Below are 18,294 nucleotides of genomic sequence, written 5' to 3'. Positions count from 1 at the left end.
TACAAGGTCGATTTTAACTGATACCTAACTTCAACAAAAAGAACCCTCTGCCACTTGACTGAACCTGTACGTTTGGACAAGTTTCTTATCCACTGAGCTGTAATTTACTCATATGTAAAATGGTACTTTTTACCTTATAGGGCGGGTGTTGAGAATTAAATGAAGTGCATGACAACACAGTAAACACTTGAAAACTGAAGCTAAGTGGTTTTTTTTTTGTACTTAATGTAGACATTACCATTACAAAGTGTCAAGTTTTTTGAATCTGGAAAAGTTCTTCTGGGCTTTTCTACAGATAGAACAATGTTTTAGTCAAGACTCATGGGTAGGGCCAGGCAAGGTGGCTCACGCCTGTAATCCCAGCACTTTGGGAGCCCAAGGCGGATGGATCACCTGAGGCCAGGAGTTTGAGACCAGCCTGGCCAACATATAGTGAAACCCCATCTCTACTAAAAATATAAAAATTAGCTGGGCATGGTGGCACATGCCTGTAGTCCCAGCTACTTGGGAAGCTGAGGAGAATCACTTGAACCCGGGAGGTGGAGGTTGCAGTGAGCCAAGATCATGCCACTGCACTCCAGCCTGGATGACAGCAAGATTCTGTTTCTCAAAAAAAGACAAACAAAAAACAAAAACAAAAACTCATAGGTAACATATTTTCATCTAAATTACCTGCCTTTTTATTTTTCAGTAAAGTTTTTTTCCTCTCCCTTGTCATTGTTCATGAAGAAACAGTGTTCTATGATTTCATTAAAGTCACTATAACATGAACTTCAAGATAGGAGGATGAAGTTGTGATGCTGATGCTCAGGGGGCATCTTGGCTCACTTGAAGCCAAGATTTTTCTGCACACGAAGTTCAGATCTGTGCCACAGAAAAAGGACTGCTCACGACACTTTGTCACAGCCATTCCCGAGGTCACAAATAGAGACAGCCTCTTGTACTGCCTCAAAAGGACTGTTTGACAGGGATTCTTCAAGTAGCAAAACAAGCAGACATCTTTTTCTGAAACTGATTCTTAATGAGCTATGAAAAATAAATTTACATTTATCAGCACTGCTCATATGTTGTCTGCACAGCACTTATTACAGGAAAAAAGGAAGGAGTCACCGATATTAGTATCATTTCTGTTTCCACATCTACTTCGCCTTCCTGCTCACCACTGCCACCACCCCCAGCACCTTGCCAGTATAACTGCTATATTGTGTCCTTATATTTTTGGTTGAATAAACAAAAGGGCACTGAAGGCTGCCTTTGTAGCTTCCCCTATACCAAGTGAATATTTATTAAATAAGCTCAGCTACAGAGCATTTTCAGAAATCTCAGTGCAGCTTCATAATCATTAAGCAGAATATTTATCTAAAAACCTCTAACACTTAATACCAGTTAGTATCTTAACCAACATGAAAATACAAAACAACCTTTTATTTTCAAGTAGTCCCCTCAGTTCTCTTTTATGATTAAGGGAACATTTGAATCTTTTCTAAAGGTTTTCCTTTTGATCCAAATCACTTCCCCTCTACTTTTCTAATGGCTTTATAACCCTTCAACAGTAGGTGGTGCCACAAATGCACAAAAGTAAATTTCTGTAGACCAACAGAACTGTCACAGCTTTATTTTGTGACTCATTATATTACAACATAGAAATATGCATTTTAATACTTCATATAAAGTTATTGACATACAAAATTTTTTTTCTTTTTTCCTTTTAATGAAAATGATTTAACTTAGAAATCTGTTGTGAAACTTTTGTCTAGTTTTGCAATTCTCAGATATTCCAGTGCAAAAATAGATCCCATTACAGACAGCGTAAAGTGCTTGGAATGAGGGCCAATGATGAACAAAGAGCACAAAAACAGCTTCATCTTAGGGTATAAGAAGGGATCATAGCATACCTATATCCTTATGGAAATAGAAACATTCTAAGGGGGATGCAACAATTTTGAAAAGAATTAGAGCAATATTTCTACAGTATTACATTATTACTAGTAGATAATAACAAGGGTACAAACTAATGTCTCAATATCAAAGTGGTTCAGTATTATATGACACATGGCTCTTTAGAAAACATTTTACCTGATATATACAACCACAAGAAGAAAACACAGACAAATTGCTTTAGTCAATGATTAATATACAGTGAATGAATGATGTGCAACATTTAATAGTCACAAAGCATTTGCTTTCAGTACAGATAATGAAATACAGTAGTGTGAGGTTTGGTTGTTTTTTTAACAATGAATTGTGCTGGGCATTTATGTATAGAGGGCTTATTATTTTCTTCTGTATTTCTCATATTCACAGTTGTTAATAAGTTTTCCGAGGTGTCCAAAAGATGCAAAAGCAGAAATTTTTGAACACGTATTTTGAGAATTTCTGAAACTCACATAGTTACATTCCACAGGGAATATACAGAAATTTTGCTTGATTGAGTATAGAGTTGGTAAAAATTTCTACCACAATTAGGTTTACAAAGGAAAATGTAAAAGATTACTATTTTAAAAGGTAACACAGTATTGATGAAGATGTGTAACTATAGATTGTTTCTAGCTTCAGAAGAGATCCTTTCAATCTGTATTAAAATGTTGTGTTTTCTTCAAAATAGTTCACAGTGCCTTTCGATTTTTTTAAATATGGCCTTAAGTCAGAGAAACTGAAGGAGTTGCTCATAGATTTACTATAATGAAGAATTAGAATATGATTTTAGTAAAATGAGAAAACCAACATAAGTTTGATTTTGAAAAATATTAAACAAGGAGAAATTATTCTATAAATTCTATATTTTTGAAGATAGTGTAAAATGCAATGATGCCATATCACTAGTTATTGGAAATATGCCTTCATTACTTATATTTAAAAGCAATATTGACTTTAACTTCTAAAACAATCATTTTTTTCTTTTTCAGCAGTGGGTTGTATAATATTCTGTAAATTTAAAAAATATAGAGAGATTAATTTGAAATGTGAAGTCTTACACCTTTAGAGTTAATATTCAAATTTTGGAAAAGGTGGAAGAAGTTAGTAATGATATTGAAAGATCACTTGAACTTTGCCAAACAATAGTTCTCTCATATTTTTTTTTCTCTCAAGACAGTTAACAGTATTAGTGAAACAGTATTTTTAAAAATGTTTACTGACTAAAAAAATAAGACTGGGTTAGAAAACTCTGAAAAATGCTCCACATGGAAGCATTTGTTGTTTTTATACTTTTCTTGACTAGTGATTGAAGAGATGAAAAATTTGAGATTGTCAGATTTAATGGGGTATCCAATATCTGCAAAGCCAATTATTTGAAGGTACTAAATGCCATAAACACAAGTTGTGTTTTTCAGCAAGTTTTCAAGCTAGCTGTTTTCCCTGTTGAAGAATGCATTGTTTGGACTTGTGATCCTTATACTTTCTTGGCTTTTGCATTGTGGCAATTAAAAAAAAAGGCTGCCCAATATTATCACAGTGGGCTCCTACAACCACAAGACAACCTATATTTGTAAACCAGTGAGCTGAATAACATGGCACAGGAAGTCTACTGAGACTTAATTTCTCTCTACCCTTATACATACGTACATACTCTTTCAGCTACAGCATACACTCAAAGAATACTTGATTGATGAATTGAGATTAAGAGTATCCTAAATGATCTGAAAGAAATTCAAATATAATGTCATGAGATCTTGACCATCACATTGCTTTCTAGGCACTGGTCATGACTGATATGCAAACTTACATAAGAAAATAAAAATAGTGGGGCAGTGGCCATACTCCTCTATACCACAGGGTTCTACAAAGAGGCCATTCTAAGGATTCAGAAGTCACTGATAGAACTTAAAATTCCAAATAACATTAAAAAGTACAAAGATTTTTGTCAAAATACAACTCCATCTTTTCATTTTCTAGATTAATTTAAAAAGCCAGAAATAATACACTTGTGTCAGATAAGAAACATCTTGAGATGCAGTGTACCATGTTAGTAGACAGTCAGGACAAATGGGCACAGGCTTCCCTAGGTATGAACACACAATCTCTTTAATCCCATGCCCTGGCTTCAGCAGCTTGCAGCCCCAGCAGTTTGCCTGTTGATTCTTTGCCTCTTACCAGGATCTAAGTATATTTAAGAGTCTCATAAGGATGACCCTGTAGACCCATGGCTCGAAGCACAGGACAATATAACAATGGAACCAAGTTTCCTGTGCCTAGAGACACCCACATTTTTGTTGCATGTTACTGACACCAGAACAGCTTATCAGAGGGAATCAAAGCAGGATGTTAGCCACACATGGCACCATTTTGTCAACTGATATTCAATGATGTTGGTAGACTCTGAGCAGAGAAGCTTTCACAAAAGTGAGCATGACACACCATGGTGCTTCAAACTTTCTAAAAAACTTGGCACTAATAATTCTGGCACACTCATTGCCAGCAATGGATGTGTCACCGGGAAACCAGTCTCCTGGCATGGCATGGCTTAGTGAATGAGGATGTGCATGCCTTTTGATTTTGATCAATAATCACTGGCCATGATTACTTGATGAATTATTGTTGCAACCCCAGTGAGAATACACAGGAACAAAAAAAAAAAAAAAAAAAAAAAAAGTATGAGTTCAAACCCCTATGTCCATTGGGTTCCATAATAGAGTTTCACATAGGTATAGGTAAAAAACTAAATTCAAGTCTTTCACTTGAGAGCCATATAAGACATAGGCTACAAAGGCACTGCCCCTGTAATGGAATTTTGTTTTCATTGCATTGAATTGCATTGCATTGAATAGTATCAGTACAGTATCCAGTTTACTTCTTCCCACATCGAATTCTGGCTCTTTTCTCCACAACACTTCACATGGTGCAAAGGAAAGTCTAGTTCCTCTTTACTTTCAGCCACCCTGTATGAACAGGATTCTTCATACATAGCTTTCTTTCACTTTCTCATCCTGTAGAAAAGATGTGAGAACTGCAACATCCACTACTGTCTGGTTTTTGTGTAATGAGAGGTCCTTTAAGTGGTCATCATCACTTTGGTCCTTGGCAAAGTTCACAAATACCTGTTAAAAGATTAAGATGAACCTTTATAAATACCACAAATACCACTCAACTTGCTCATTCTTTATTCTAGTTCTATTTTTCCAGACGTTGAAATTAGGTCAAGCAGGAGCATACAGAATTGCATAAATGGATTAACTAGAAAACTGTGTGAAGGAGAGAAGAATACTTGAAAAAAGCAATAACAACTTAAAAATATACTTTTTTTTTCCCCCTTGACATGGAGTCTGCTCTGTCCCCAGGCTGGAGTGCAGTGGCGAGACCTTGGCTCACTGCAACCTCCACCTCCTGGGTTCAAGCAATTCTCCTGCCTCAGCCTCGCAAGTAGCTGGGACTACAAGCACGCACCACCATGCCCAGCTAATTTTTGTATTTTTAGTAGAGACGGGGTTTCATCCTGTTGGCCAGGATGATCTTGATCTCCTGACCTCATGATCTGCCCGCACCTCGGCCTCCCAAAGTGCTGGGATTACAGGCATGAGCCACCACGCCCGGCCAAAAATTGACTTTCTATATCGCCTCCCACCCCCCACATCGCCAACTACTCAGTCATCCATTTACTTTGGCACATAGAGTCTTGATTAAAGGGAAGAGGGAAGCAAATATTTACTAAGTACTTATTAAGTGTCAGGACCTATTTGGTACTTTTTAATCTAATTTAAATAGGATTAGGCACCAAGTAACATGCCTGGCCCACGGTAGGTACTCACTAAATGGTAGTTTTTATGGTTATTATTACAATAAACTCTCACAATAATCCTATAGAGTACATAGGCATCATCTCCCTTTTCAGGTTCAGAGAGGTTTAGTAAAAAGCATAGCTATTAATAGTAGATCAGGAATTCAAGCACCAATTCAAGATACAAACTGCTCTTGGACCTACGGGCGGGAGTGTGGGGGCAGAAATCCACACCCTAAGAATAAATCTGTTTTGACACTCAAAGCTTACTTGGTCAAGTGTTGTCTGAGAAACAGAGTAGTCTTCTATGTGGAGTCGCTTTTTGCTCTGGGAGAGGATGCTGAATATCCTGGCCAGAGAAGATAACGAAGATGGAAGCTGGTATTGTAGCATGTTCCGGTGTTTCTCTTTTAGAACACTTCCAGGAAAGGCAAGTCCAAAGAAATCCTGGACAGGCTTCAGGTCCGGGTTGGACCCTGCTATTCGTACAACTATTGTATAACCATCTCCAAACCTGAAAGCAGGAAAAAATACCCAAATGGAGAATCTCCAGGCAACTATTTAAAAGAACACTGAACCCTGGGAACCCAACTTGTGCCATGAAAAAGGGTGGCCTCTGGCAGGCCCAGAAATAAGTTTCTGAGAGAAGGAACCAGTTATCATTTACTAAATACTTATTTTATGTGAAGCACCATGCCATGTGCTGTAAATACATGATCTCCTTTAATCCTCACCTGGACCCATGAAGTCTGACAGATGTTACAGAGAAACTGAGGCCCAGGGAGTTAATCACTTGCCCATGGCTCAGAGCTCATAATTGGTAGGGCCAGGATGCAAACCCATTTGTGTTTGACTCCAAAGCTTGCACTCTCACTAGTACTGGCACATGTAAATGTTTGTCATTTCATCTATAGCACAAAGCTAGGAGGTAGATATTCCAGGGAAACTGACTCTTACAGTAGTTAAGTAACTTGCCCAAGAGTCACAGAACCAGTAAATGGTAAAGACAGAATTTGAATGCAGTTCTGACTTCAAAGCCCTCATTCTTTCCACTATACCGTTTTGCTCAGTTTTATTTCCCTTTATTTTAGAGCCACCGTTTGTATACTCACAAAAGAATAAATACCAAGCCTTCTCACTAGGCACTATCCCAAAGAAATTATCTTTGTTACCTATTTTTTAGATGCTGGACACTGCCAAGGCACCTGAACCTTCCATTGACCATAATTGCCATCCTAGTGCAAAGAGCTTCACATTCTTCCATACTGTGGTAAAACAGAAAGTGGTTTTAGTTTTAGAGAGATTCTCTATAACCATAAGAACATCACCATGACTTCCAGCATTCCAGCTTCCTAGGGACTTGTATTCTGTTACAAGTACATGTGGATATAGGGATGATGCTGTTCACTGTAGTGGTGTTTACAATTGTGAACAAGTTGGAAATAATCCAAATGTCTACAAAAAGGGGAATAGTTAAATGAGAGTATATCCTAATGGAATACTATCCAGCTATAAGAAATGACACCTAAATGCACTGACTTGGAATAATGTTTACAATATATTAAGTGAAAAAGAACAGTATTTATACTGGGCTTGCATTTTTGTAAGAATACACATAAACACACACACACACATACACAGATTTGCATAGGAAAATTCTGCAAACATAACCAGCCCAGTGAAGATAGTAGTTGTCTCCAAGTCGTATAATTTCAGGTAATAATTGTTTTACTCTTTGCTTTTCTGTATTTTCTAATTTTTACAAAATGATCGCATATTCTACTTGGAAAGTTAGAACATCCCACAGTGAGGAAGCCAAGACTTTACTACGGACCTATGAGATGTAAGCACTACTGATCTCCCCTCCTTGACAACACTTAGGGCACAATTCCACAAGAACCGCCGGGCTTTGGGATCCATGCCTGTGGTGGGTTCATCCTGTAATTAGAATAAAGTAAGTCTTATTTGCTGGGGGAAAAAAAAAATCAAAGATAAATTTGTTTTCAAATGCAGAAGCATCTTTGAAACAGCTTAAATTGTAACTTACCATTCTAGTTATTTCTTGATGGACTAAAGAATTACAGTAAGTTTCAAATTCATTTGTAAACAAGGTCATTATTATAAATGTCTTATTGATGCAGGAAACTCAAATATTCTGAGTACTTTTTTATAGAATTAAATTTCTCCAGATAAATAGGGAAGGAAAAAGGCCATTTAGTTGTAATTATCTTTTCATGACTGATAAGTGTATACTACACAACTTTTTGTCTGAAACCTCTATTGAAGTCAGTGTAAGATTGGGGTGAAATTCCTTTTTTTTTTTCTTTTTTATTCCCGCTCACTCAGATTACCCTAGTATATTGCAATTGTTAGCCTTACAGAAACAAATTCCAAACCCATGTGGAATACATAAAAGCCTCAAAGGCTTCTTCCCGTAATAACATCAATGCTCTTATCTACAGAAGAAAAAGGGTCAAGGGCCACTGCCCAGTCTGATCTGTTTTTCATCTATCCGTGTGTAAGGAACTATGACCTAGTTGCTACCTTGGGGATTTTAAAGCTGTGTCCACACTCTCTATTTTCAGGGAATGAACACAAAGATGATTAGAAAGAATGTTCCAGAGAAAGATCAAATCACATATCCAGCCTCAATCACACTAAGAAACAAAGTGCTTGGAGTGCCTCTATTTGGGAGCATCTGCAGGCATGGTACAGCCACCCCAGTGTGTGCCAAGGGAGAAGCTTCCCTCTGCTTCTCCAAGGTGGCTCTGCTGTCCCTGGTGGAAGACAAGCCAATCATACAACAGCCCTGGACATACAGGACTTTTGAACAGTCATGTTTTCCACTCAGGCCAGAACAATAGTTTTCCATTCACAGTTACACTCACCAGAAACACCACAGGAGGCCCGCCGATCAAAGCCATGGCTGTAGAGAGCTTGCGTTTGTTGCCTCCACTATAGTTACCAGCATATTTTTCTCCATACTTCATGAGGCCCAGTTTCCGAATCGCCCACTCACCAACCTACAGTGATAAAAAGCACCTTGACTTTGGTCTGGCTTGGGAATTTTATCATGCTGTCCTACACATATATGTATGAAAGTTCTTTCACTGAGTAGGACTAGGTTCTATAATCGTAACCTGACAACTGGTGAGGAGCCAAAGCAGGGAGAAGGGATTCGTGTGGTGGGAGCAGCACTCCCTCTCTGCCCACCCAGCCCTGCCCCACCACCATTACAGGTTTCCACCCTGAAAGCAGATACAAAGAACCAGCATTTCAGACTGCTGCATTGATGAGGGAAAACAGCCTGAAGTCAATGTGTGTGGAAAAGCCATAAGGTATATATTGTCAGGATGCCAAAGGAGACAGGCTGGCTTTCAGGCACCCACAGTACCTTGCCAACTTCTTTCTCTGGGACTCCTCTCAAAAGGGCAAAGAACTCCACGTGTTCTCTCCCAGTCAGCAGCTCTGTGATGGCATCAAACTGAGGGCAGTAGCCCATGTTCTGATGTACTTCATGGATGTTCGATAAGATACTGCAAAGGACAAGAAAACTACTTAGATTTTAAGCAGGTGGAGATACTCTGGTCAGACAATCTGGCCTGATGTTCCTATAAAGTATGCTTCTCCATTACAAAGATACCAATACATCTGCTGCTACTTGAAAGCACAGCCTTTCTGCCCCCAGGATGCTAGCTCTTCCTGGCAGGCAGGGTTTCTGCCTCGATCCTGCCCAGTCCTTGCACCTCCCTGGCTCTCTGAACACTTCAGTCTGCAGGTGCAGTCCCATTTCAGAATTTCTGAGGTTATGCCAACCACTGCACATTCTTTGCCAACAATCTCAGTCACACTACCCCGGGGCTTTAACACTAATGCCCCATCCTAGACTTCACTCATATGCACCATTCATATGCACCAAGTGAGAAGGCCCAGAAATTTTGGGTGTGAGCAACACAGAACCTAGAGACACAATTTATGTTGGTGGGGTGGCTTTTGGGTTCTATGAAGCCAGTGAAGTGAAGAATCAGATGTGAGAGAAGTTCAGTGTCCACATTCCAGACTGATGACTGCACCTCAGCCACAGCGGCACTGCCATGAACTTGGCCTTCCGGCAGCATCCATTCCTCTCTGTGTATCTAATTAGCACCCCCAGGGTCAGCCTTTTTCAGAATTAGCATTGAGGCACACGTGGACACCGTGCCAGGCCCTCACAGCTATACCAACCAAATCAGTTCTTACAACCAGTCCCTGTGACAAACCTTACTATGGGCTGGTTATTACTGCCACTGCTATATGCATCAGGAGCTTGGTACTAGGAGCAAGCCTAGGAAAGCAGCTGTGCAGTGCTAGGCCTGCTATTCCCAGAATGTCTGTTCTCTTAGGACTCCTTTACGTTGCTACTGCAAAAATGTTAAAAGACAGGAGAGGAGATCATGAATACATCAATTTCCTTGCTCTTTTCAAGTTCATTGGCTATCCCCCTGTCCAGTGTGTTCAAATTGTGAGTCATTGTTCATTAGTGGGTTGGGAAATAAATTTAGTGGGTCATGACCAGCACTTTTTTAATGATGCAGTATAAAGTAGAATAAGAAACAACAGAGTGTACTACGATTAGTAACAGTAGCTACTGCTTTGTGAAACTTTAGGTTATACATGTGAGTGTCTACATGTCTGTGTGTACATACTAGGTTGAGATATAAAATGTATTTCCCACAAGGGTCATGGTCAGAAAACCTTGAAAGCCCCTGCCTTGTACTATCTCTTCACATAATAAGTCCAGAGAAGACAGGCGCAGTGGCTCATGCCTGTAATCCCAGAACTTTGGGAGGCTGAGGCAGGTGGATCACCTGAGGTCAGGAGCTCGAGACCAGTCTGGCCAACATGGTGAAACCCCGTCTCTACTGAAAATACAAAAAAATTAGCCAGGCATTGTGGCGGGCACCTGTAATCTCAGCTACTCGGGAGGCTGAGGCAGGAGAATCACTTGAACCTGGGAGGCGGAGGTTGCAATGAGCCAAGGTCATGCCATTGCACTCCAGCCTGGGCAGTAAAAGTGAAACTCCGTCTCAAAAAAAAAAAAAAAGCCCAGAGAAGCCCCACATATTTAAAGTACTTAGAGTAATATTATCTAAGAAGCCTATAACATGTAGCTGTATTCACAAAGATCGGATTGCTTTGTGACCTGTGCAGTCTCAGAAAATGGCCTAATGGTGGCTCAGTCAATTTGTATGCTCTTTAGAGAGGGCAATTTACTTTGTAGGAATTGTTCCTGAGGAAATAATAAAAGATGTATACAGGGACATATTTACATAGTGAAAAATGGAAACTAATATATGTCCAACATTTATAAGGAATTTATTAAATAAATTATAGGTACATGTACATAGGGGAATTTTATGTAGCAATGTAAAATTCCACATCTTAGGAAATGTAACCCATTGGGAAATATTCATAATACACTCATTAACAATAAAAACTAATTTTAAACTCTACATACAGTATGATCTCAATTTTATGGCACATTCATATGTGTATATAAGATAGACGTGGGGTGATGGAAAAGTTCTAAAACTGGATTGTGGTGATGGTTGCAAAACTCTCAATTTACCAAAAATCACTGAATTATACTCTTAAAAAACAAGTAAATTATATTGTATGTAAATTATACCTGAATAAAGCTGTTAAGAGAATGAGACTAAAAGGAAATGTAAATTGTGATTATCTCTAGATATTGAAATCATGGATGATTTTATGTGCTTCTTTACCCTTTACTACATTTCAACATTTTTATGAACTCTAAAAATACCACTGTAATCAAAAATAACAATCTATTTCTTTAAATAAATTAAAAACAAAGTCTTTGCAGCAAAATACAGGCTACTTCTTTTCTCACCTATTTTTGTTAAGGAAAGCATCTCCTCTGGTAACAGCGGTATCTCCTGTTAACATCTTGAAAGTTGATGATTTTCCAGCCCCATTAACTCCCAGGAGCCCAAAGCACTGAAAAAGAAAGATTAAGTTGTATAAGCAAACTCTAAAAACATGAATATAAATGCCCCTAACAAGTAACTACCTCAAACCTTCATTCTCAAATATCAGAGAAGAATCAAATATTTTCTTGGTTTTAACACATCATATAGATATTTAAATATGTATTTCTTAATGGGACCATTTTAAGTGTGGCTGTATTTATAAATATTATTTGAGTTGTCAGGTTGAGGCCAAAGTTAATGTGTGAAAAACAGTAATGAAAGCCAGCTAGCCAAATTGCACCACCTACTCTGGCAAAAGGGCATAAAAGAACACAAACAGAAACCAGAAAGGAGAAAATCTATTTTTAAAAATCTATTTGAATGTCATCACCATCCCAAATGGATCACAAAAGCGTGTTTTAGATGTGCATGCTTTTTCTGTTTTTGTTGTTGAGATGAGTCTCACTCTGTCACCAGGCTGGAGTGCAGCGGCGCAATCTCGGCTCACTGCAACCTCCCTCTCCTAGGTTCAAGCGATTCTTCTGCCTCAGCCTCCCTAGTAGCTGGGATTACAGGAACGCACTACTATGCCCAGCTAATTTTTGTATTTATAGTAGAGATGGAGTTTCACCATGTTGGCCAGGATGGTCTCAATCTCCCGACCTCGTGATCCACCCACCTCGGCCTCCCAAAGTGCTGGGATTACAGGTGTGAATCACTGCGCCCGGCCCCTTGCTTTTCCTTAAATTGCATTGAATTCTCTAAAATCATTCTCTTGACATAGAGGGTCCCTTTCTTCTCGATGACTAATTGCTCCATCCTGGCATAAATACAGAAGCTTTTAAAATCCACTTTTACCCCTTAATGAGCATCGTTGCTTGACTGGGTAGAGATAGTCAGAATTAATAGGGACAAACACAATATAGACAAAGTGTCTTTACCTCACCAGGAGGAATGCCCACGCAAATCCTGTCAACAGCAGGCTTCCGCTTCCTTCTATATATCTGCAACAAACAAAATGTAAACATTCATGAGCCTCAGTGACTCACAGCTCTCCCAAAGAACTGTGGATGGCAGGACTATAAACCACATACACTGCAACATAAGCCTTGTCAATAAGCCTAAGCCATAGGCATATTTCATGTGCTAAGAGCCTTGGTCTGCATTTGTGGTGACTGGCTTCTGAATGATTCTGAAGCTCAAAATAAAAGTGAACTTACTTTTTAACCTGTCTTTTTAGAACCATATCACTCATTATTATCTACATAATTTTTCATTTATTCAACATAGATATGTATTGCAGGTATTTTAAAAATTAAATTCCACAGAGTAGAAATTTATAATAAAAATATTGCAAATACTGTACAGATTACAAAAAAGTAAAATTTGGAGATGCTGGCATCTAGAGGGCTGATACAGACCCTCTTGAGCACTGGCAATATATCAGCTTTTTGGACTATGAAACTCAAAACCATTTATTCTCCCTACCTCAGTTTTGACTAGATATACACTATTAGTATGTTTTAATAACCAACACATAAATGTAAGCATATAAAACCAATATATTCGAGAATGGGAATCCATATTACAAAATAATTCTCAGTAAGAATTCTTTAAGAAGTCTCCATGGTGTTTTTAAAATAAAATTGACAGAACCTTGGTATAGATGTACATTTTGGGAACACATGCCCTTTTATTAAGCAAGTCAGCAAACTGCTGGGTTACAGCACATAAAGCTGAAAAAAACTGAAGATGAGCTATTGTAACCTGTACTCTCTCACCTTCGTCAACTCCTTGATTTCTAAGATGTCATTCTGGCCTCCACCATCAAGAATTCTCTGTCTTTCCCGCCTCACATCTTCATCTTCATCATTCAGAGGAGGGAGCTTTGCATTTACAGCTCTTGGGGGAAAAAATAAGAAAAATGAACTTTTCAAACTATTTTTCAGGACAAAGATTCAGTCTCTAACGGAGTATTATAAAACCAACCCGCCACAGTTTCCAGGATGGGCAGGGAAGGGGCTGTGGGATGCCCAATTCAGGAAAATCAGTTTTATCACATATTTTGAGTTCAGTTCAATCCAACTCCCATTGGTGAGTGTTTCCCTGTGCGCCTGCTCTGTGACCCTCAACCAGGTGCTCCATGGGTTCTAAGAAAAAGCTCACCTGGGCCTGATGAAGAATCTGTACTGGATCAGAACAGTAATGAGGAAGAATACCACCCCTTCCACGGCCATGGCGAAGAGGTTTCGTCCCACCAAGTCCCAAGATAATGGTGACACAAAGCGATTCTCCCCTAGTAGACACAATGCAGAGATCCAGTCAGAATGGAGGGATCAAAAACCATGGCCCTTCCTCAAATTTGGGCCTATGTTCCTTAAAATTCACCGATCTTCCAATAAACACCAATGGCTATCACCCATGACAAGGAGAAAAGAGTAACAAGGGAGTGATCACTTGCCAAGTCTGATTTGGGAAAACTTTTTATGACCCAGTATCAATCAGAATTTCAGAGCCAATGTGTATTCGATTTCTAACTTCACTGAAGATATCTAATATTTCTTTTTTTAATGAGACATGCCAAAAATCCTTTGGAAAAGGCAAACAACCCAAGTAATTTTTACAGTCAGTATTTTTAATAAATTCTAAGTTTTAGTAATAAGAAATATTAGAAAGCACTTTAAGCAGATTCCCCTTTCAGTAGCATGTATCCTAGTGAATCAATTAAATCACTAGATTCAATTAAATCTAGTTCCATGTAACCATTCCTTAAATTCCTTACCAATCTCCTTTGTACCCCAAGTTGGAAAAAAGCCCCTCTTCTATGTCCAGTAAATAACATGGCCCATTTGACTATATTATCTAATGGATGAATAATAACCATATGGCTACAAGGGAAATACTTTTAACCATTCTAAAGGTAGAAAAAGATGTAATACATTATCATTTTATAGACTGTGTAAAAGATAATATATGACCTCATCTGCAGGCACATGATTCGCCTAATAGAGCCAAAGTTTGCATCTTTCCTTCTGATTCCCTGACCTTCTAATTCTCAAAGTTGTGGTTTGATTTTCCATTGCCTCTAACCAGCCAAGAAAGTGGCATGAGCCAATGGATCCAAGCAAATGCCACTATCTTCCTTAACTTCAAAACTGCCCTTTCACTTTTCTCAGTGCTATCAGAGACACAGACAAACAGTTGTGTCACAAAACCCATGCCACAACCAGCTGTGTTGGCATGAGCCCTATCACTGGGCATGGGGGTGCGGGAACATCCCCTGCTTAGTGACCTGCTTCTTTCCAAAACAAAGTTCAGGGTACCAAGGCCTATGCAGAGTGCCATCTCCATTAAAGCATCCAGCAGCCACTGCTTCACTCACCAAACCTTTCCAGGGCATCAGCCATTGCCTGGTTTTTCACCATGTCAATGAGGCCTCGTCCCAGGCAAAAATGCGGGAAGATCAAGAACACAGACTTCAGGATATCATTGATATTATTCAGCTTCTAAAAAAAAAAATGGGAGGGAAGGGAGGGCGAGGGAGAAGAAACGGATGTCATTCATGGTTTATCCTAAAAATGTATCGAATTCTGAAATATGGGAGTGAAGAAAAAATTTGATTCTCTAGGGACAAACCGGACCTTTTAATTCAGATACCAATTAAATAGCAGCGGGCATAGTTGATGATACGTAGCAATAAAATTCTATTCTTTAGAAAATCTGGAGAAATGCTCTGAGTATGGAGAAATAATGAATGAAGCTTAGAAACAGGCTAGATTTAATTAGAAGCAAATCCATTAAAAATCCCTCAGCATTTTAAAAGCAAATTGCTCATGTCTGGGTCAATAGTTGAGTTTCGGGAGTTTGTTAGAATTTTAGAAATTCTTCTCGAATACATCAGAACTTATGATCCCACAAGGCAACAGTGGCCAAATATCTACCAACTGAGTAAGGGGCTATATGCTGGATGCACTGTGCTAGGACATGGGAGAGGCAAAAGTTAGTAAGAAACAGACTCCACTCCGAGTAGGAAAAGTATGTAAACAGGAAATTACCATGTAAGTGCATGTGCGCTGTACTGGAGGCATGGACTGAGGACTCTGAGAGCACAGAGAAAAGAGAGAACGCCTCCCAGCAGGTAAGGAAAGCTTCACATTTTAGCTAAATCTTGAAGGACAAGGGATATACTACCAGACCCTGGGACAGAAGAAGGACATTTCAAGCCAGGCCTACAGGAGCATGGTGGTCGGGGACAACTCATCTGAAGCTTACAGCTGGGAAAGGGTGTGGTGGGTATGGACAGGAAGAGTTGTGCAACTGTAAAAGGCCCTGTGTACTGTGTCTGGACAAAGGCAATGACAATCGGAATGGAGAGGAAGCCTTATTTGAGAGGTCCACACCTGGAAGAACTGACAACATCACCAGTTGAATGTGGGAAATCTGCAACAGCAAAGCAAGCATCTAGGATAAGTCTAAGAGCCAGCTTGGGCAACCGAGTGGATGGTAGTGCCACTGAGTGTGACAGGGATGGCAAGAAAAGCATTAAGTTCCGGGGAAAGAAAACTAGGACATGTCCAGTTTGAGGTATCTGTATGCCATCTAAATGGAGCATTCCACTAGGCAAGTGAGAATGTGAGATTAGAGTTCAAGGTTACGATCAAGGCTAAAGGCATAGATCTTAGAGATGACAATAAAAACACCGAGAGAGGTGATGGTAAAAGCCTTGGAATTGAATGGTGTCGCCCAGCTCTCGTGTGTAAAGTGGAAGGCAGAGGAGCTACTCTTGGTAACGGCAACATTGAAAAAAGAAAGGAGTAAAAAAAACTGTCAAAAGAAACCGAAAGGCTTGACCAGCAAAATGTAAGGCACAGCAAGAAAGAAAGGTGCTTTGCCTTCTCAGGGAAGACAGACTCTGAAGACGGGACAAGGCAGTCAGCAGCGTCAATACCACTGACAAGTGGAATAAGATCAAAATTGAGCACTGTCCTCTGGCTCCCAGAGATGCTCATCCCAGCGGGAGTGTTCTCTCTGCATGACTCACATTGTCGGTGAAGAGCTCCAGCACAAAGGTGGCCACGCTGCCATTGATGCCAATGAAGAGGTTCACGCTGGTGAGCACCACATAGGCTGTGCTGGGGATCTTGAACACAAAGGAGGCTGGGTACATGAGAGGTGTGATTGACCACCTGTTGAGACACAAGAAGATGAGTGTCTACTGAGAGTCCCCTGCCCTCCTTCTGACACTGGGCACCAAATGCCTTATCCACTGTGCAGCTCCCTCACTCAGAGGTGACTTACCCATACAGCAAAAGTAGAAGGGCTAGCACAGGCAGATTGGTGGAGGACACATAGGACTTCTGCTGGAAGCAGATGAAGATGATAATGACCAGTGTGGCAGGGACAACGTAATTGCACTAAAAGTGAAAACAAAGACATACAGTTTACCCCTAAATCAAATATACAACGCATCACACAAGTCTTCACCATTATCAGACAAGAAAGGGCAGATAAACATATTGCAGAGTAACTCTGAATTAATGAAGCCACATAAACTATTAATCAAAATACTGGACAATACATTTTGACAAGCATTTTCCCCCTGGCTGATTTTATAAACTACATGCCCTTTCTGTCTTTCCAACAGCCAAGCCAAGGTGTCACGCTCAGTAAACTTACTGAACGATGGATTCCCAGTCAGAGTAATTTCAATTTCACAGGCAGCAAATAAGCTTCCATTCTTCTTCCCGAAGATGATTGTGTCTGTTTCATCATTAATGCTATATTATAGTCTGCCCAAGTTCAATCTCACGTGTAATCTATTTATGAGGTAACTGCTCATAACATGAATGTCAGAATAGTTTCATCGCACTGAGAATAATTTTAAAGTCTGTCCTAACAGTGTATCAAGCAGTAAAATGCAGAAACAAAGACTTGACGATAGGACAATTATGAGAATTCACAGCTGGCAGAGCAAAGCACAGGCAGGGAAGTGATAGTGGGCTTGTCAGCTGCTAGAAGAACTGCAGCTTCAGACTACAGGGCTCTGCCTCAGTCCAATCCTACTTGATGTGTTTATCAATAACTTAGATGAAGACACGCTTCTAGCAAATTTCAGGAGCTCTAAAGCAGGGAGGGACAGATAATACCCAGGAAGATAAGAGATGGGTTCAGGGACTTGACTTTTCATCTCTGAATCACCTATGCCTGGCATTAAGTCAGACACATAGCACTCAGTCTGTGTTTACTGAATGGAGTAATTACTGAATCAAGATAAAACAAAAATAAAACACATGTAATTTAATACGGATAAATATAAAGTTTAGTTTCAAAAAAATCAAATGAATTTGTATAGAATGAAGGAGACCTGAATTTCACAATCATTTGTGTGAAATGGAAGTTTTGGTTTACCACTAAGCTGCCAGTAAGACAGTGCTCCTTCCAAAATGCAAAATCTTTGTGCTGCAGTAATAGAAGTGTGGGCTAAAGATTAACTCCCTCTGGACTCATAACCATTCAGACCACAGCCTGAACACAAGGTTAATTCTTGGCTTTGCTTTTGAAAAGGGACATTAACAATATAGAGCATAGCCATACAAGGACAATCGTATC

At 39.5% G+C, this 18,294-nt stretch overlaps 1 protein-coding gene across 1 annotated transcript in view; it reads right to left on the bottom strand.

The window, feature by feature from the left end:
* Positions 1-1,599: 1,599 nt before the first annotated feature.
* ABCA1 (ATP binding cassette subfamily A member 1) overlaps positions 1,600-18,294 on the bottom strand; it is a 147,696-nt gene continuing 131,001 nt past the window's right edge. The window contains exons 38-50 of the mRNA XM_055271609.2: positions 16,984-17,099; positions 16,727-16,871; positions 15,068-15,191; positions 13,852-13,981; positions 13,467-13,587; positions 12,627-12,689; positions 11,607-11,713; positions 9,108-9,249; positions 8,602-8,736; positions 7,548-7,651; positions 6,886-6,978; positions 5,984-6,227; positions 1,600-5,036 (exon numbers count right to left, since the gene is read on the bottom strand). Coding sequence (XP_055127584.1) covers positions 4,896-5,036; positions 5,984-6,227; positions 6,886-6,978; positions 7,548-7,651; positions 8,602-8,736; positions 9,108-9,249; positions 11,607-11,713; positions 12,627-12,689; positions 13,467-13,587; positions 13,852-13,981; positions 15,068-15,191; positions 16,727-16,871; positions 16,984-17,099 — 1,665 coding nt within the window. The 3' untranslated portion in view covers positions 1,600-4,895. The remainder of the gene's footprint in view (positions 5,037-5,983; positions 6,228-6,885; positions 6,979-7,547; positions 7,652-8,601; positions 8,737-9,107; positions 9,250-11,606; positions 11,714-12,626; positions 12,690-13,466; positions 13,588-13,851; positions 13,982-15,067; positions 15,192-16,726; positions 16,872-16,983; positions 17,100-18,294) is intronic.

Source organism: Symphalangus syndactylus, chromosome 3 (assembly GCF_028878055.3).
Source record: "Symphalangus syndactylus isolate Jambi chromosome 3, NHGRI_mSymSyn1-v2.1_pri, whole genome shotgun sequence".
Lineage (NCBI taxonomy): Eukaryota > Metazoa > Chordata > Mammalia > Primates > Hylobatidae > Symphalangus > Symphalangus syndactylus.
This window is presented reverse-complemented; position numbering and strand designations above follow the sequence as displayed.